Below are 21,291 nucleotides of genomic sequence, written 5' to 3'. Positions count from 1 at the left end.
ATCTTGTCTCAGTTAGGTCATTAGATTCTTGTGTGCTTGCCTTCTCTGAGGGAAGAAACCTTAAAACCTTACATCAGTCTTTCTTTCAGATGTAAGATGCCGGGTGAATATTTTTTCCACTCATTGTTACTGGAAAAAAGTTCCCCCCAAACATTCAGTAATGAATGAGCACACAAACAACGTTTGGATATTAATCCCATGGTTCAAGGATTTCCTGCAAAGTACCTTTAATATGTTTGCATTGCAGCAGGCATTAGGATGTGCAAATTTTGGCACCGTAAATTTTATGTGTAGCACTACACATTTGATACTAAGTCACTCCAACAATATTTATCCACATGAATAGAAAAATTGAGCAAAAACCATAGTTCTGATAAAGGTTGCACTCATAAATCCAATATAGTTTAAATTAACTGTTTTCACAATCACGGGCTACCATTTTGGAATGTTTTGTTAATGATTAAAAACAGAATTTAGAAGATAAAATACTTCATTCTTCTTTCCTGTTGCATCTTAAGCGTCTTCTATATATAATATACCCTCAAAAAGTCATGATGCTTCAAATAAAAATTAAAGCTAACACTGGTGCTTCAAATAAAAATTAAAGCTAACACTGGTGCTTCAAATAAAAATTAAAGCTAAGTTGCTGCTCAGCAGCTCCATTCAAATGAATGCTGGTACTTCATTCTCAAAAAAAAAAAAATATTGCAGCTGAGGCGAAAGCTTACAAATTTGTATTCTAGCTGTGTAAAAGAAACACCTCACTCTGTATACTTTAAGACTGCCACTCTGCTTCCGTAGCATGAATCCACCACATCTTCAACAGGTAAAGCACTCTACTGAGAATATAAAAAGTTATAAAAGGCAACCATAAAAGATTAAATCTTGGTAGGCATGTCAGCTTTCTTTAAATAAAAACAACAGTCATTGCCATCTAGTTAAATGTCTCTTTGTTATAGAGTGTTTTCAATTGTTCAACCAGGACTCCTAGAAACCCAACTGCCTATATCTTTATACCCTGTCCCTTTTTACCCTAATACACATTGGAGGAAAAGAATCATTTGATGTGCAAATTGCCAAAACAAATGTGGAGGAGAGGGGACTTTTTGAAATGGTGCACCCAATCAATTCTTGGTTTATTTTACAATATCAACTTCTGTCCCAATAACACAAAGTATGTACAGCATGTTTAATAATATGCAAAATGTTAGGCTTTGTGTTGCTGTTAGCAACCTTAATACCCACCCACCCTCCTTATTCACAAGTGTACCTCTACTAAACACAATTATGTTACTAAGCCAGTTAGTTTGAAAAAAATCTTAAATTTGTTAAAACTAGAATACCTTTGTGTAGGGGCTCCACTCATTTGACTCAAGGTTCTAGACTTCTACGGTGTTCAGAAATTCATTGCCATCAAATCCTCCCACCGCATAAATGGTGATCCCCACAGGTGCAATCCCAGCGTTGCTCCTTGGTGAAGTCATATTTCCCATCATCTTCCATTCATTTCTAGTTGGATCATACATCTCCACACAGCTGATGGTGTGCGAACCATCAAAGCCACCACCCACAAACAGTTTTCTGTCCAGAACAGCTACTCCAGCTGATCACAAGCTGCTTGATGGGGACCTACTAGATGGACAGGCTGAGGTGTTTGGCTCCTCTCCTGGCCACATTCATGGGTGCAATTAAAGTCTGGGTGTTATTTACAGGAATGTAACATTCTATGGTGCTCAGGCACTTCCAAGACTCTGTGCCTCCAATTATGTACAAATAACTACCAAGTTCTTAGACTGCAGACTGGTGTCTATGAATGTTCAGAGGAGCACAGCTTTGTTAAAGGATCAGAAACATCACAGTTTTTCAGTGCTTTTTGACCATATGGATCAGAGCCACCAAGGATGTGTAATTCCCTACTCAGAGCATACACCCCTGCATTACAATGGCTAGTTCTCAATTCTAGAACAGGAATCCGGACATCTACATATGGATCATATATCTCTCCCCCACTCAGGTCATCTGAGTGGCCATTTGATTCAATACCCACATAGAGTTGGCCCATCAGCACAGCCATTTGAAATCAGGCTCGTGGTGTTCTCATGGGAGCAAGGAAGGACCAATGATCTGCATGTGGACCATAGCACTCAACTGTTTGAAGACATTCCTCTCTATCATAGACACCTGCAGCTACGAGTTTGCCATTCATCTCTACTGTCCCCAGACCAGGCCATGCATAATGCATAGGTGATGTGGGCTTTTCTATTACCTCATCTGGTTGCATCTCAAAGCTTAAACTTTTTGTTAGTTTTGGAGTACTTGTTGGTGAGCTCTGCGGGCTGTTTCATCCATGAAGGAAGATGAAACAGAATATAGCATCCAGCACAGCCAGGTACAAGTAGGTGTTATTTGAAGTATTTTCTGAAGCAATGATTTTCCACTCAGACTTAGGGCTTTATACCATGGCATTTGGAGAAGAGACACATCCAGTGGAACTGGTAATTATCTGCTTATGGCCATTCTCACGCGGTAGCTTTTACTGCACAAACTGGATATGGTCATCATCACTGCCAAACACCTCAGCCTGTCCATCTAGTAGGTTCCCATCAAGCACCTTGGGATCAGCTGAGTAGTACAAGGTCTGAACCTCTTCCATCAGCTCATCCAGAGTGTCTCCATTCTCCCAGATGCTATGCTGCACCCAGTTGATTACCTTTGTATACAATTTGCCATTGCTGGGTAAGCAAACATTACCTTCAACTTTAGCTGTGGAAGTTTAAGAAACTCTTCCTCTTCTGAAATATGTAACAAAAGCTCCTGAATATAAGCATCAACCTTATTCAACAAACGCAAGTCTCCCATACAACTTGAAAAGTTTCGGTAAGAGATGCAGCTGGTAACATCCATTCTAGACAGTAAGTAAGCACCGCAAACCTGCTTTACTCCATCCATCTTCAACTTTTTGGCTGCAGAATAAACATCTTTTACTAATTCCCTATCAGCCTTCAACTGTGCAGTGCAGGCATAATTCAACAAGACTTCATCAGCTTCTGGGTTGAGATAATCAACTTTAACATGAGAAACTCTATGAGGATCAATATCATTGTTAAATATTTCAAACAGGGACCGCAGCAGCCAGGACTGCTCTGTGCGCTACTGTCTTGTGGCCACACATCTGAAGTCGAACATCACAGACCAGGTCACTTTTCCTCAGGGCGTTTAATTTAGCAATAGAAGACTCAATGAAATTTTCATCTTCGAACCTTAAATATCCATTGGGAATCATTTTTCCTTATAAATTTGGCTACTATACTGTCAAGAAATATACTTCTGGGATGTCTTTAAAAAATCCAAGACAAAGGAGTGTTAAAATTCAGCACTTCATTAAGGTATGAAGACGGTTGAAGTGAAGGCAGAGGTGTCTTAAGCTCTGATGGTGATTCCAAAACTTCAGGCTTGGAAATGATATAATCAAGTCCTTAAAGCTATAGAGATGAATTTCTTCTGTGATAATCATGCATCATAAGCTTGCTCATCTCAGCAAAAATGGAAAAACTCGTTTCTGGAGCTTCCACTGGGAGTAGCAGGAAGCTGGCAGGACCACGCTTAATGGAAAAGCTCCTCGACGCCATGGAGGTGGGAAGCCATAGAGCAGGAGGACGCAGTCGGTTCACTGAGGTTGCGAGGAGAGAGGAGCACCACCAAGCGTTCGCCAGGACTCTCCTCGCTCGCTCCCTCGCTCGCGGGCATTGCCATCCTGAAGCAGCAGGTGGAGACACTGAGCCTAGCATTCCCCAGCAACCGATCTCCACGCGCGACCCAGAGACACTGCTGCCACCGTGCCTTCTTGTACCTTTTGGGATTTACTATGCAGAATAGGAGTGGTGAGAGTGTCCTGTCTCTGAGCTCAGACGGAAAGCTTTCAGCCTTTCACTATTGAATACTATGTGAGCTGTGGGTTTGCCAAATGTAGCTTTGTACTATTTTGAGGTATGTTCCTTCTAAACACAATTTGTTGAGAGTTTTTTTACCATGAAAAGATACTACAGTTTGCCAATATTTTTTCTGTATCTATTTGATATGACCATGTGGTTTTTATCTTTCATTCTATTAATGTGATATAACACTTATTTTTAAAAAATATTTTATTTATTTATTTTTAGAGAGGGGTAAGGAGGGGGAAAGAGAGGGAGAGAAACACCAGTTGTGGTTGCCTCTCATGTGCCTCCCACAAGGGACCTGGCCTGCAACCCAGGCATGTGGCCTAGACTGGGTATCGAACAGCCAGCCCCCCGGTTTGCAAGCCAGAACTCAATCCACTGAGCCGCACTAGCCAGGGCTGATATAACACTTACTGATTTGCATATGTTGAACCATGCTTGTATCTAGGATGGATCTTTCTTGATCATTGTGTATAATCTTTTCAGTGTGCTGTTGAATTTGGTTTGCTAGCATTATGTCAAGAATTTTTGCATCTATATCCACAAGGAATATGGACTGTAAACCACAAGGACTGTAGTTTTCTTTCTTTGTAGTATCCTTATCTAGCATTGGTATCAGGGTAATGGTGGCCTCATAAAATAATCTTGGGCCCTGGCTGGTGTGGCTCAGTGGACTGAGCACCGCCCTGCAAACCAAAATAATTTTGGGAGTGTTCCCTCCTCTTCAATTTTTTTTAAAGAGTTGGAAAAAAAAAAAGGGGTTAATCCTTTAAATGTTTTGTAAAATTTACGTGGTCTTGGGTTTTTTTTTTTTTTTTGGTTGGAAGTTTTTTTATTTACTAATTCAGTCTCCTTACTTGTTATTAATCTGTTCAAATTATTTATTTCTTTATGATTCAGACTTGGTAGGTTGTACGTTTCTAGGAATGCATCTATTTCTTCTATGGCTAATTGTTAGCCTTTTTGTAGGGATGGAAGGTTGGGCTTCCTATTCTGCAATTTTGGTCTATTATTCTTACTGAAAGTCTCAGTATGCTGAACACCCTCCCTCGATCCCCTGCAAGAAATATATGCAGAGTAAACAGAAACCTGGAACCACTCTGATAGCCTGTTTTCTACGCTCATCAGTGGGAATAAGATAAAGCTAGTGTGACACCATTCAACACCTAAAACTGGCTGGGAATAGGTCAATGAGCGTCATCCACTACTGCTGTGGGTGGTGGGATAGAGAAGCATTGTGACAAATGAAGGCAAGAATAATCTCTAAGACAGAAGCTTTGGTTCAGTAGCAGCTTATTTCTTAGGAGATTTGTGACCTTCAGTGAAGAAATTCACCTTTTGGCCTCAGTGTTCTCATCTGTAAAATAGGGGAATGCAGTATCTACATTTTAAATTTTACTGGACCTTAGTGAGTATCAGCTCAGAGTTAAGGTACTGAATTCATTGAATACTTCTCAAAACTTCATAGTTTTTCTTATAATTACTCCTTGGTATCCCTAGTGAATGAATTAAAACATCATTACAAAACAACAAAAAATACTTTCGGGTAGTCCCAGACAAGAGGTTTTTATATTTTATTCCATTACAGTGGAAAAGGAGTAAACTTCATAGTTCTGAGGATAGCAGGATGGTGCAGGATAGTTAATTTGCCTCCTTTGATGCTTGGTGTTAAATCAGTCCTCCTCTGCTTATTTCCCCAGACACCGTCTGGGCTTACAAATAAACTGTGTCCTAATTTCTAAATACTGATGGTTTGGTATAAGAATCTGAGAATGTTACCTTTTGGTGATCACATAACTTTCTGCCTTAGATAATGACAACTGAGCAGTTAAAACAAGCGGAATCTTGGTGACTTGGTTTTTCTTGTCTACACAGGTGTAAGGGAGCATTTGTGAAAAATGATCCATGCATTTGGAGGGCAGGGAGGAGATTCACAGGCATGTAGGGGAAGAGGAGAAGATAAAACAAAAAAAAAATGCAGAGAAAATAAAAAGTGCCTTAGCTTGGTCCTACCGTATTGTACAATTCCTCTAGTCTGGAGATGGTGAGAAAACGGTGCATGCTTACTCCATTCTCTATGAGTAATTTCACAAAATCCACTCTGTCCAGAACTAGGGCATCCAACATGGCTTGTTCCAGAGACCCCACCTGCAAATCAAGTCACTGAGTTAGTCTGCCCCAGGCTCTAGAGATGTAGTTTTTTGGCGTTCATCTGAACAGTTTCAAAATGGATGCCTTTGACATCTGATAAAACTTCAGCACATTCAAAAACATACCAGCAAGACTGTTCCCAACTCCACTTTTAGGGGCAGCTACAATCTCTCGTGTGTTTTGGGGTCTGTCTTTGCAGACAGAACTCAAGGATTTCTAGTTGCTAAAGTTATTTCCTTCTTGAATCTCTCTCTCTGATCCTAAGAAGGTACAAAGATTTACAAGGCTTTTTCTCTCTCAACTCACTGTCCAAACTTCTGCAACCGCAGTAAAGTGCTCAGGTGCGTACTTTGCTGTCTTTGTTTTCATCTTCCTTAGGCTCCGAATTAGACCTCAGCTGGCTTGAGAAGAGGGGCCCCAGTAAACAGAACAAAAAGTAAGCTGTTCTATTTTTTTTAGTTAAGTGATACCACCTTATATTTGTCTCACCCATTCCCACCTGAAGGCATAGCAACTATTTAGGTCCTTTGGCCTGTTTACTAGGGTTTTATTTAATTCCTTTTACAAAAATTTTCCAGTGTCCAGGGTCCTTGGCGAATCTTTCCACACCGGCAATGCACTAGTGACACTAAATGAGCAGAAGCTCTCTGGGGAAAGGAAGGGTTAAAAAAGACCTGTGCAGTAATTCCAGGCCCAGAAATCCAATTTCAGGCTGCTGGTTTTCTCCTGGGGGTATCTGCCTACATCACCCAATGGTCAATTTTCCAAGCTTTTATTTTTGGTAGTTAATTGAGGGAAACAAACCAAGAACAGTTATATAAAGCTTTGGTTCCCTCTGTGCTGTTCTCAGGAATAGGGAAGACCTGCGCTCAGCCCCAGGACCAGATGGCACCTGCAGGGGGAAGCCTGCTCATTCTGCCGCCGAGGTGCGACCGGCCGCGCACCAGCACTGATGCCACCACTTGGAAGCCGCAGCCTCAAAGACAACCAGAAACAAATTGCTAATTCCAATCCCTCCTTCATTTTAATTAATACAACTTTGTATTACACATTTTTTTTCAGACATTTAAAATAAATGGCATCATTTGCTGCTGAGAATTGCTATCGAAGGCCACACAGAGAGATGGAAATGTTTTGGAATGTTTCGAGTTGTGCTCAGTCGTATGTTCCACCAGGTGGCAGTGATTTCCTAAATCATTCCCATCCGAAAACAAAGGCGGCATTTCCCAGCTGCTCTGAGAGGCTGCTGCTGCTTTTTTTAAAAACAAAGTTTAAAAAATTATATTTTATTGTTTATGCTATTACAGTTGTCCCAGTTTTTTCCCCTTTGCCCCCTTCTACCCAGCCGCCCCCTCTACTCCCTCCAGCAATCTGCACACCGTTGTCCATGTCCGTGGGTTGTGCATGTAAGTTCCTTGGCTACTCTATTCCCTACACTGTACTTTACATGGCCATGACTATTTTGTAACTACCTATTTGTACTTTTTGGTCCCTTCTTTTTCACCCATTCCTCTGACCCCCCTCCCATCTGGCTACCATAAAAATGCTTTCTGTAACTATGGTTCTGTTTCTGTTCTACTTGTTTATTTTGTTTTTTAGATTCAATTATTGACAGATAGGTATTTATTGCTATATTTATTGTTCTTATTTTTGCTCTTCTTCTTCTTCTTAAAGAAAACCCTTTAACATTTCACATAAACACCTTTGCCCAGGCAAGTGGGCTTTTCAGGGGTGACAACATATACTCTACCGGCCACTGTTGCCCATAAATAAAGATCTGGCTGCGAGCGATGTCGACTCTGTTCCACGCTAGGGCCAAGCTCAGTTGGTCTGGGGCAGAGGCATTGGCTCCTGTAGACAAGTAGGAGAAAAGAGTAGGACAGGGAAAACAACGAGGAGTTATACCAAGGAGACCCACCCCATCCCTCTGGCATCAATACCCCTCTTCTCGGCTCAGGTGTATAGAAGGGTTTCTCAAACTTGGCACTGCTGGCATCTTGGGCAGGATAATCCTTTATTGTGGGGGTTACCCTGTAATTGTGGAATATTTAGCAGCATCTTTGGACTCAACCCATTAGGGGACAATAGCACCTCTTTCCAAAGTCATGAAAATTAAAAATGTCTACAGACATCGCCCAATTCCCCCAGGGCTGAAGGGAGACAAAATCAGCCATTAAGAGCCACTGCTTGACAGTCTTTCTTAAAAAATTAGTATATTGCTATACAATATTACATTAGTTTTAGGTGTACAGTATAGTGATTTGGCATTTTTATACCTTACAATGTGTTCACCACACTAAGTCTAGTAATTATCTCTCACCATGCAAACTTACCACAATATTACTGACGGTATTACCCTTCATCTTTTTCACCCCTCCCCCGACCCTCACCCCTGGTAATCATCACTTTAGTTTCTGTTTCTATGAGTTGATTTTTGTTTTGTTTTCTTTGTTCATTTTTTTTAATTCCACATATAAGTGAAACCATTTGGTATTTGTTTCTCTCTGACTGGCTTATTTAACGTAGCATAATACCCTCTAGGTCCATCCATGTTGTCACAAATGGCAAAATTTCATTCCTTTTCATTGCTGCATAATATTTCATTGTATATATGTACCACATCTTCTTTATCCATTCATCTATTGATGAATACCTATATTACATCCACATCTTGGCTGTTGTAAATAATGTTGCAATGAACATAGGGGTGCATATATCTTTTTGAATGGGTGTTGGTTTTTTTTTTGGATAAATACCCAGAAAATGAATTGCTGGGATGTGTGGTAGATCTCCTTTTAGTTTTTTGAGGAATCTTCATACTGGCCGAACCAGCTTACATTCCTACCAACAGTACACAAGGATTCCCTTTACTCCACAATCTTACCAACACTTGGCTATTTGTTGACTTTTTGATAGTAGTCATTCTCAAATGGCATTTCTGATTTTAGTGTACATGCTTGTTGGGTTCAGTATAAACCACATACTTGTAGTAAGTTAATTAGTGTTTGAAATGATGAATATTAATTCAATTTACACAGGGATTTTTTTTCCATAAAAATATATTTCTTATCTCTTCATATTACAATAGGGACTGCAAACTTACACTAGGGTTACTGGTATAAGAAACTATTAATGTATTAAATTCTTAGAACAAATGAACCAATTATGAGGTGCCATTATCACCATTTTACAGATGAGAAAACTGAGGCACAAAACCTTGTCCAAGGTGAAGTAGATAGGAAGTGCCAGAGATGAGATTCAAACCCAGGCAGTTTGGTTTCAGAGTAGATTTTTTTTTATTCATAGAAACTTAGAAAGTTTTATTGAACTCACGATAACCCCTACACACAAAGTGAAGTAAGCAAACAGGATTTTCTGTCCTCTATCCTATCACAAAACTTCCCACACTGCATTAATGAACAAAGCCAGAATATCCTCTAATGCTGTATAATTAGGGCCAAAAATGGTAAAATGTTACCTAAAATTCATGAATGAGCTCCTTTGATTCTTTTTAGTTTTCATCAGTCAGCCATTTGGGCTTGGAGATATACTTATTTATCTAGTTTTATTAAAATATAATCAACATATAACATTGTATTAGTTTTAGCTGTATAACTATGATTTGATATATGTATATAGTGTGAAATTATTACCACAATAAGTTTAGTTACACATAGTTACAATTTTTTTTATGTGATGAGAACTTTTAAGATCTACTGTTTTGCAACCTTCAGGTATACAATACAATATTATTTACTGTAGTCACCATGCTGTAGGTTACATGCTCAGGGCTCGCTTATCTTGTAATTGGAAGTTGGTGTGTTCCGGTCACCTCCACCCATTTCACCCCCCCACCCCTCAACGCCCTGGCTGAAATCTTGATGTCTTCATTATATTGCCCCTGGCGCTGAGAAAGGGGACCGGGAGACGCATTAGGGAAGAGAGCTGGATCCCCAAATGGTTTCATTTACTCAACAGATTTTTACTACACTCCAGTTCTCTGCCAGCCTTTCTTGTAGACACCGGGGAAACAAGGTTGGACCAGAGTTTGTACTCTCAAAGAAAAGGAAAACAACCATCCCCTGCATGTGTGTGTGTGCGTGTGTGTATTTGCTGTTGTTACTGTTTTCTTCTACTGAGTCCTCCTTTAGGTTCTATTTCTGAGTCTCTGTTAGGATGAGGTCCTTCGAAGTCTAGCTAATAGTCTGTGTCAGTGGCTGAAGTGACTCACACTTATTCCCTTTGGAAAAGCAAAGATTGGTTCTCATTTGGGCTCCATCCACTCCACCCTGCCAGCCTCATTCGCATCAGTCAAGCCTTAACTATTGCCACATCTCTCTCACAGTCATAAACAGGAAGTCTCCATTTTAAAGTCACGCTGTAAAAAGGAATATTGACAAAACAGTGACTTAGGTAATGTTTATTTTATAAAAGAATTTCCTTCATAAAAGTTTTTCTCATTCTTTATTTTTTCAATCCTCACCTGATGATATGTTCACTGGTTTTAGAGAGAGAGGAAGGGAGGGAGGGAGGAAGAGACAGAGAGGAAAACATTGATTGGTTACCTCCCATGCACACCCTGACTGGGTATTGAACCTGCTGGTTATAACCCCTGACTGGAGTGAACCTGCAACCTTCTGGGGTATATACGGGGTGATGCTCCAACTAACTGTGCCATCTGGCCAGGGCAGTATTTCTCTTTCCTAATTAGAAGTTTATAAATATATCTAAAGTATGATGCAATACGAAAGATAAAGTTTGTAAATATACTTTAAGGAAGTTATTGATTGGATAAAATGTTGGCCACTTCTGCGGGCAGAATAAACCCTTTTTGGACATTTTTATATCTTATTTATTTGGAGACTCTGCTTTCCAGTATTAATAAGATTTTTAGAAAGTATATTCTTAAGTTTAAATTCCTCTGAAAAAATACTTGGCATATTACTTATTTTGTATTTCTCTATGCTGTTTATTTGTTATAATAGGCTTTGGCATTCTGAAATGCAGAGGTGCATTAAAATTTCCCCTGAGCCCACGAGTATCTCTTTCACTGGTGTCTTTTTGTTTATACTTTTTATGTTATGCTATACTGTGATATATTATGGCATATACTTCTACTGTTTATAGATCTTTGAAGACTTTGTAGCATTTAAGAGGTCATTTATCCCAGACATTAAGAATGATGCATGCTGGCCTCCTGGAGAACTGAATGCGATACCAGCCAGATGGCAGCTGCCTGGCTCTGTTCTGATCCGTGTCCAGTCACCCTTTCCTGGAGGGCAGATGTGTGTGAGTGTAAGGAGGGGCTGTAACAACTTCTTTGGGTAGAAGAGAGGGCACTGAGCTCACTTATTATGTGTGGGGCTTGGGAGATTTACGTATCCTTTCCAAGATTCAGTTTCTTCATGTATAAAACAAGATCAATAATACTTCCCTTAAGGGATTACTTCGGAGGTTAAATAGAATAATAGATGGAAAAAGTCTTTGTTAAATTAAAGCACTGTGCAAGTATTTTTAGTGTTTTACATATTTCTGACAATAAGTTTACCAAATTAATAATACTAATTTAACAAATTTATCAGGTTAATAATGTCAGCACCATGCAAACATCCTGGATGGTGAACAATCACCAGCCAGACTATTATTACAGTTTCTGCTGTGGTCAATGTGAATGATTAGGTTTCATTGAATTTTCATAAAAGGAGTACTTACTGTACAGTGAAACAGTAATTTTCAGAATTACGTACTGACAGTCCCTAAATTACCCAGGGCTTATACACATGTCAGAATTGCCAATGGGCATTAGGGGTAGTTCTCTGACAGAGCTTGTGGAGTCGATCAAATGCTACCTTTATTGGAGATTTTTATTTCTTTAGACATTCCCTTAGGTGAGCTGAAGCTTGTAGGTGCTAAAATATAAACAAGAAGAGATGAATTTGTTGGGATGAAAGAGTCTCAATTTACATATAAATGCTCTGTTTGGATTATAAGAATGTGATTGTTTCCTAGGAATGTAAATTGAGAAGATCGATTATGTATTCATGCCTGGGCAGCCCGAGCTAGGGGCACTTAGGGGGTGTTTCTTAGGAACTCTAACCACACTCAAGTAGCAAAGTGCATCGGGCCCCTCCTCAGGGGTGTAACAGGGCGGCCCTCCTGGGCACGGAACCTGCTCACTCTGCTCAGAGAATCGCTGCACCTTCCCTGGCCTGTCAGAGGCGACCAAGGGCTTCTGGGGAGCGGGGGGCGGGGGGCGGGGGGGGGCGCGGTTAAAGGCTGTTCCTCCTCTTCCACGTACCCTGCATGGAGTGACAGCTGGACTCTTTCTCTCACGGGTCCTTACACTTCCTAACCCCTCCCTGCGCCTCAGGGTGTCAGGAGGTGGAGATTAAGCTTTGTTTTGTTCCTCTTCTATCTATTGGGTCTGAATGTTCTGCTTGCTTGGGATAGGACAAATAGGAATCCATTTACGTAGCTGAGTAATTAAAATAATTGCATTCTCCATATTGTGATTCTTAGCTAGCTTCTATGGAAACATATGCTCAGGAGTTCTGCGACATTTTCTGAAATTATTGCATTGATGATTCTGTTCTCTCTTCCTTTTACTCATTGTCTCTTTCTTTAAGAACTGGATAATCCAGGGACTATTATGTACTTTATTTTTACTAAAGTTGTGCCTGCATAGAGATTTGTTACAAAAATCCTGTCTCATCATCCAATTCTTTTTCCCCATAGGCAACCATGCATCTCTAGAAGCTGATTATTTTGTTTCTCCATGGTAGCTGGTCTTCAAACAGAGCTTCCAAGGGAGATACCTCCCATATTCACACTCTTGGGATAGTCTCTCCCTGCACAGAATCTGGGCTGATTTTGTGACTTGCTTTATAGTAGAAGTGACACAGACTTAAGCCTTTGGGAGGTCCTGCTTTTGTCTCCACACCTGGTGCACAACTGTCATCTTGAGCCTCTCCTTCCTCATCATCCAGGGATTTCCAACACCTCTCTCCTATGTTGGTGCTCCTGTTTCCCATGTTCCATGTCATCTCTTTCATTTTGCTTTCTCTTTCCTTTTGGTGGAGTACATGCTCCAGTAATTTCCAAAGAAGTGGTTCCTGGGAATTGACAGTTCATGTCTGACAATGTCTTTATTCTACCTTCACAAGTGACTGGTAGATTAGATATAGAACTGTAGATTCCAAATAAATGTCCTTCAAAATTTTTGGGCATCGCATGATAGCTTTTTGCATTATTGGTTAGAAGTTTAAAATATTTGGGCTCCTGGTCCTTTGCATATGACCTGTTTTTCTCATTGGAAGCACTTATTTTATATATATATTTGGACTCACATATTCCACAATATCATGATAACATGATTTAGTATGGGTTTATTTTCACCTATTGTGCTGGACACTCAGTGGGTCCTTATAACCTGGAAACATGTATTCTGGAATTCAGGGACATTTCTGGAATTGTTGCATTGACAATTTCCTACCCTCTTATATTTTTAAATTGATTTATAGGGAGAGGGGGGTGGGGGAGAGAGAGAGGCAGAGAGACAGAGACAGAGGAGAGGAGAGGAGAGGAGAGGAAAGCAAAGGAGAGGAGAAGGAGAAATATTGATGTGAAAGGGAAACATTGATCGGTTGCCTCTTGTACACATCATGACCAGGGACAACATCCACAACTGAGGCATGTGCTCTGACCAGAAATCAAACCTGTAACCTTGCAGTTTATGGGTTGATGCTCCAACCAACTGAGTCCTACCGGCCAGGGTATTTCCTACCTTCTCTTCACTCTTTTATTGTTTCTCTTTCTGTAGTTTCTGGGAGAGTTCTTCAATGTTATTTTTTAGTTCTTCCATTTATTTTTTATTTGACACTATTATTTTTAATTTCTAAGAGCTCTCTTTAGTTCTTGAATGGAATAGACAAATGCTGTTATTTTTTAATGACTCAAATACTTAAAATTTCTTTGAGGGTATTAATGATAGTTTTGAACTTCCTTCTTCTTTCAAAAGTTCTGCTTGCTCCAGGTTGCACTTCTATGTTTGTTTCTCTGTCTGTCCTCTATGTTAGAGGGCTTTCCGATACGCCTGGTTGCCCTTGGCCATCTGCTCCTATTTAAGAGCAGGGCACGGAAGTGCTGATTGAAAGCCCTAAGTGCATGGGTAGAGATTATCAGCGGTAAACTTCACTGTAAGGTAAACTGGTTGGGATCCTTAGATGTGGAATCAGTCGCGGTAGTATCTTTAGGCCTTTCATTACAGGAACATCACATTTTACGGAAAAGTCTCTTCCCATCTCCTGCCTGAAGGATAAAGATTCCAGCCACCAGCATGCTAGGAACCAAGTGAGGGAAAAGGTTTAGAGTTCCAGCATCCAATATATATTAATTTATTAAGGGCCACACCTCATTTTCAATACTATATATGCCAGCTGTCCAATCTTTACTTTTTGTTTGGAGAGGGCTTAGGGGATTTGGGGAGAAGATATGACATTCTAGCCATTTAAAAAAGACTCCACAAATTATTTTATATTTGCCTCCCTTTGCTCCTTTTTTTGAGGTCCTGGGTACCCCAGTTTCAGTGCCTTTTGAACATTTTAAAGTATAAGTCAGCTTGATACCAGCTTAGTGTTCAGTTTTTTTTCTCTCCTGGTCATATGGTTCCAACCTCTCTGCGAGGGAGGCTGGGATATTTAGCCTTCCAGCATGCAGGAACATAAAATATTGTTTCCGCTCTAATGATTTTAAATAAATAACACTTTACTCTTGCTTGAGGAGGTTCACAGGAGAATAAGTAAATTTACTTGTTTGGTGAACTATATATACCTGGGAGTCTGACTATATTTTTTCCTGCACTAGGAAAGTTTATTCATCATTGATTGTTCAAAACATGAAAAATAAGTGCAGTCTTTAAAATCTGGCCCTGGCCATAGATACCCAGGATGCAAAGCAAGTGTTCTGGACTCAGATAACCTGGGTTCATGTCCAGACACCATCGGTTTCTACCTGTGTGACTATGACTGCCATACTTAGCTTCTCTGTGCCTCATTTTCTTAAACTGTAAAATGAGTGATACTGACAGTACTTGTCCATTTTGGTATCATGAGGATTAAATGAATTAATAATTGTACTATTGTAAGTGCCATATTAGTTGTTATTGTTATATGTTAGTTTTACTGTTGTTATCACTATTACTTGTATTATTAATGTAAAGCATTCATTTGACAAATCATGCTGCTGTCAATCTGGATGATTATATAATTTAGAAGGTGTAATGATTAATTTAATGAATGAAGTTGATTTGTTGCTCTCAGGTAGTCAAGGAAGAAAAAGTGTGATCCCATAGCTCCACTGGCTAGTCAGGAGCACACATGCTTTGGTTTGCAATTAACTTAATGTGCAGATCATTGAGCACACTGGCGTTGTGCCAGCTCCAAGGAATGAGCGAGCCATAGAGTAAAAGGGTGTTTAGCTTCTGTGTAACAAGGAGCCCAAAATGACCACATCTGTCATGCAGAGCTAGCTTCACGGTGCAGGGAAGGAATAATGTGCCTGGGCATCCACAGACCTGGATTCTAATTTCCCTTCGTCCAAACACCAGCAGAGACATTGCAGTGGACCAGACCTTCGTAGCTCTACCAGCTGTCAAGTTCTACGATGAGACAATCTTATGGACACGTTCATGACTTTGGAACTATCCTAGGAATGGCCTCAGGTCCTGTTGTTCATGGTCCTTGCAAACACTTGGATGTGAATGTTGTACCTTTCCTACTGGTGATTATACCCTTGGAGCAAAGAACATTACACTTTCATTCTCTGATGAGAAGCTGGAATCTCAAGCCCCACTCTCATACTTACTACCTATATAAAAGGAGCTGAAGAAATCACTCTCTTCCATGAGTTGGCACCAGCATTCTGCTTAGAGAGGGGAAGTCTTTGTTTGAAAAATACCTTGCAGAGGTTATTTTGGAGATACCTTGCAGATGAGCCCTTCAGGGCTGGGGCCAAAATATCAGAGAACAGAGATGAACCTCTGTGTCTGAAAGGAGAAGAGGACTTTGTTTTACTCTTAAAGGAGAAGCATGAGGAAGAAGGAAATGGTGGAAGAAGATGGGGGAGGGGAAGCCTGTGGGACAATGTGACAGGTGGGGGAGTCATGGGTGAAGGATCTGTAGAAAGTGTCCTGTATGCATAGCCAACATATATCAATATTGGAGCTGCCTGCTGTTCAGTTAGAAGTGTTTACATTATTCAGAAATAAACCTTTTTTTCCAGCCGTACCTATGTTTTTAGAAAAGTCTACTATGTCCATTAAATGCTTTATGTTAAGTGAATTTTATTTTTGTTTTGAAGCTGTGGAAGGGTCAAGTTTTACATTTTTGACTGCTATGATGAGGAGCAGAAATAATATATGTGAATGAGGATCCTGAAGGCAGGGATGACAGGGAGAATTTAGTAATTTTAGCAATTTGTGGAACTCCTGGGGATGGTATAGGATCTGCATTTCTGTGGATTATTGAGAATCCACATTAATGAAATTTCAGGGGTAAGGAGGCCCCAGTTTATGTCTGTGTTGTTTATGTAACTTCGGCTAGTGGTTGATTAGGCCAGGACTCTACTTCTTTCAATCAATGGATATTTATGAAAATTCCATGTCAGAAGTTTTTCTGGGCATTGGGATATAAAGGCAAATAAGACATAATCCTTTTCCTCTGGACAATTTCTAATTGGAAGGTAAAGTTTGTAACCAGGGTGTTAATGGTTCAGAGCTTGCCTGGATATTCTTGGCTTATTCCCATTTTTCTGGCATAATTATCAATACTTCTCACTTTATGCCTAAGAAAGTCCCAATTTAGAGATAAACTAGCTGGTTACCATTGCATGGAGTTGTAAAGATTAGAAGATGATTAAAATTTATGTGAAAGTGCTTTGTGAACTGTAAAACATTATACAGATAGAGATTAAGAGATTTAAGTTTTTTATTGCATTTTGTTATTAGAGACAAATTGAAATGTCTAAAATTGCTGTCTACTTTGGTCTCTGTTATTACTTTGAGATCTACTTGGATTTGCAAGAAAATAAACTTGCAAGAAAATTTATTTCATTTTAAGGCAGCTTAGCATATTCTTGACCATTTTCAAGATTAAAATCCTTTTTGTGGTCTGTTTTGGATCCTTTCATGTATCCTTGAAATTTATTTATTTAGTTGTAAGGAATTTCCCAGACAAAAGATGGCTAAAAGAATATACCTCCACCAAACCAGCACTGCAAAATATGCTAAAAAGACTGCTTTAAAATGAAGAAAAAGAGTCTGCAAATACCCAGTTCCTTTCAGAGTTGCCAATACTTGATATTATCAATATTTTTTAATATGTATTAATCTGATTGTGACAATGATGTGTTATTTTAATTGTTCCTTTATTATTTGTTGAAACTAAACCTGTTTTTTGTATATTTCTTGCCTATCTCTATTATTTTTAAAAAGCTTTAAGTGACTTTTTGGTATTCCTTATTCATTTTTTGATTAAATGTTTGTAGAATTTTTGCCCTAAAAAACAAAACAAAAACAAAAACAAAACCATTAACCCTTTTTTAGGTGTGTTGCAAATACTTTCTTGTTCTATTACTTGTCCTTTAACTTTTTTAATATGTATATTACCGTACAGTCTTAAATGTTTAATATAGTCATATTGTCAATATTTTACTTTATAGCTTCTGGGTTTGAATATTTTATTTCAGGGTAAGAAAAATATTAGTTTGTATTTTCTCCTAAAATTCCTTAGATTCTACATATTGATTTTTAACTCACTTGAATATTTCTTGTATAATGTGTGAAATAGGGCTCTAGATTTGTTTAACTTCAAATAATAGTGGTCCATGCACCTTATTTGTTGAATAAGCCTTATTTTACCCACTGATTTGAAATACCAACTTAATCATGTATTACATTGTTAGACAAATATATACGGTTGTTTCTAGAATGCTCAATATATTTCATTGATGTATTTGATTATCTCTCTGCTGGTGTCACGTTGTTTTAATTGCTGAGACTTTATAATGGTTTTAAGTTTTTTTAATATTTTATAATTGACATTTAAAAAATAAAATCAATCAATATTTAAGAAAGAAGGAAAGAGAGATGGAACTCCTACCTTTTGTGACAACATGGATGGAACTAGAGAATATTAAGCTAAGTGAAATAAGCCAGTTGATGAAAGACAAATACCATATGATCTCACCTATAAGTGGACTCTATTCAACAAAATAAACTACTGAACAAAATAAACCACAGGCATGGAGACATGGAGCAGACTGAAAGTGACCAGAGGGGATGGGGAAGGAGGACAATGGTAGAAAGAAGGGGAAGGGACTAGACAAAGAACATGTATGAATGACCAATGGACATGGACAACAGAGTGGGAATTGACTGTGGGAGTGGGGAGTTGGGGTGAGATGGGTGGAGGAGGTAAAGGGGGAAAAATTGAGAAAACTGTAATAGAATAAACATGATTTATAAATTAAATTTAAAAAAATAAAATACTTAGGTTGGAAAGTTTAAAAAAATAAATTTATGGGTCCTTTCAAATTTACCATTATATGATTCTGATGTGTTTTGGACATGAGGAACATGCCAGTTCTTTAAGAATTTTTTAAGCCTATTTTAGAAAGGAATGGGTATAAAACTAATACATGTTAAGTATTTATCATAGAGAAGGCATATTGCTTTCCTTCAAAGATCTTTTACTTTAACTATCTCATGTGTTCCTTACATCAACCCACATGAGAAAGGTATGATTTCCCTTTGCCCAGGAAGGGAAGTGAGGCTTACAGAGGTTAACTAACCTGCTTGCTTAATGCCACAGCTAGTAAAGCACTAGGATGTAAAGATATATCTAATCTGACCCCAAAGCCTGTTGATCATTTATTCATGAGTGCAATAAATAGTTACTGAATACCAACTATGTGCTAGGTGCTATGTATATGAGGTGTGTCCAGGAGGTATCCAGCCATGTAATATGAAAAATAGAGACATTTATTGAAGAAGATAGAAGATACAAGAAACATTGTACGTAGTACAATGATGCCTCAGTCCCCTTCAAAATAGGCACCTTGGGACCTCACACAGTTCTCCCAATAGCCATCAGCTGCCCCATCATATTTTCCTGAATCTCAATGGTGGTCTGAAATCTCTTCCCTTTCGAAGGTGATTTTAGTTTGGGAAAAGCCAGAAGTTGCAGGGTGCCAAATCTGGGCTGTAGGAAGGCTGAGTCACCTGGGTGATTTGATGTTTCACCAAAAAACTCTGCACAGGATGTGTTGCATGAGCAGGTGCATTGTTGTGATGAAGCTGCCAATCACCAGTTGCCTATAGCTGTGGCCTTCTGAATTATCCGAATAGCTTCCATGGAGGAGTGTGTAAGCTAAATGCAAAATTTGACGTAGGATTGAGTGTAGGAGGTGGGGGTGGGGTGCCGTGGGAGAGAGTGGTGAGAGGAAAATGGGGACCACTGTAGTTGAACAACAATAAGAAAATATTTGATGAAGATTTGTTACCCTACTCATTCAGTCATTTTGAATGCAATGCCACTTGGTACAAATGCTCCCTCAACAGTGTCCACTGCTCCCAATGACTAGTACAGTGAAGTTGTCATTGTTCACACACGGGTATACCAGTTCACCCTCCTTGGCTGCCCGGCTGCATTGATGTTATGCAAATCATTCTCATTACATTAACAATGGCTGGAATTTTTCTGGACAGACCTTGTATGTGTTTGTTGGTTAGTAAAACAGATGGTGCTGGTGCCCTGTCCTCATTTCTGGCTTAGAGGTGGCATCATTGTCGCCATCATCTTCATCATCATCATTATCATCATCATCATCATCATCATCAGGCAGACCTCACTTATTAATGAGATTTCCAGGCCTGAATAACTACTGAAGGCCAACCTGCTCTGTAACACTGAAGTTAAAGGCTTGACTAAAGGAATACACTGAACCATCAGGAAACAAGTGTATTTGGAAAAGCCTGATTTAAAAGTCAGAGGACACATGGAGAACAAAAATTGACCTCATACTGTAAAAGGCTTAATAAATACTGAAGTACAGAATCTACATTGTAAAAATTACAAGGTGAATTTCATCTCCAACTGAAATTTTTACTATTCTCCCACAGTTTACTTCCATCCCCTTTTAAATCTAAAATAAAAGGGAATATGCCAAATATTTTTGATTTTGTATATCTCTTTTAGACAGAATTTCATCTACTTCCATTTGTATAATGTTTAATTACTATAACTTTGTGTCTTATTAGTGATGAAAGTATTAACATGCATGTCTCCTTTTTTGGCCTTAATAAAGCTATCCAAAGAGTTACAGGTTAAAAGAATATTAAAAAGAAAGCAATCATGCATGTGTTGTATGTAGCTGCCTACATGCAGGAAAGAAGGGTGTGAAAGACAACACCTAACTAGAAATACTTTTTTACTTTCAAAGTAGGGTCATAATTAATTCCCACAAAACCTATTCATCAGTCATCACAGTTTAAGCAAGGTAGCCTCTCAGTAAATACTCCAGGATACTATTTCCTTTGAGATGTATCTGGTGCATAGAACTGGTTGGATATAAACTACTTTAGAATATACTACAAAATTTTGTTTTGCTAGGGATTAATTGAGCCATTTAAAAAATAAGAGGAGTTATTTAGCAAGACTAATTGCCTATTGATGTCAGTACTAGTTTGTGATAATTACTGCATTTTTTAGTTAATAGAGTCACAGGGGCATGCATTCAGAAGCAGTTTCAAATTACTAAAATATATTTTTTTAAAAAAAGATTTTATCTACTTTTATTTCAAGTTTAGTTTTTTTAAAAGATATAATTTTAAAGAAAAATGATTTAGAACCTAGTGATTTCATTGTTTTGCATATTATAGTCTAATCAGTGGCATTCTTGACATTTTTCTAAAGTTAGAACATATTGGTTATTCTTTTGGCATTTGAAATTTTATTTTTCAATTACAGTTTATATTCAATAAACTGTATTTTGTATTAGTTTCAGGTTGGCATTTGAATTTTATTTTACACTTTTTTTCTTTATGGTTTGAATAAACTTACAAATGTATATCTTAAAAAGAAGTTGTCATCCCCTACTTAAGAATCTATAAGTAATTAGTTTATTAATTATTGATTAGCATTAATTA

General features: G+C 38.7%; 1 protein-coding gene and 1 pseudogene across 4 annotated transcripts in view; both read right to left on the bottom strand.

Annotated features, from left to right (window-relative positions):
* The window catches only part of TRPM3 (transient receptor potential cation channel subfamily M member 3), a 493,648-nt gene that overhangs the window by 101,896 nt on the left and 370,461 nt on the right, over positions 1 to 21,291 (bottom strand). For all 4 annotated transcript variants that reach the window (XM_054583031.1, XM_054583028.1, XM_054583029.1 and 1 more), the window contains 2 exons: positions 7,840 to 7,940; positions 5,952 to 6,086 (listed from right to left, as the gene is read on the bottom strand). In XM_054583031.1, coding sequence (XP_054439006.1) covers positions 5,952 to 6,086; positions 7,840 to 7,940 — 236 coding nt within the window. The remainder of the gene's footprint in view (positions 1 to 5,951; positions 6,087 to 7,839; positions 7,941 to 21,291) is intronic.
* On the bottom strand, positions 1,335 to 3,283 carry LOC129078267 (influenza virus NS1A-binding protein-like; annotated as a pseudogene).

This window comes from Pteronotus mesoamericanus, unplaced genomic scaffold (assembly GCF_021234165.1).
Source record: "Pteronotus mesoamericanus isolate MK-2021 breed Mesoamerican mustached bat unplaced genomic scaffold, CSHL_Meso_final contig_73, whole genome shotgun sequence".
NCBI lineage: Eukaryota > Metazoa > Chordata > Mammalia > Chiroptera > Mormoopidae > Pteronotus > Pteronotus mesoamericanus.
The sequence above is the reverse complement of the archived record's forward strand: the minus strand, read 5'-3'. Positions and strand labels throughout refer to the sequence as shown.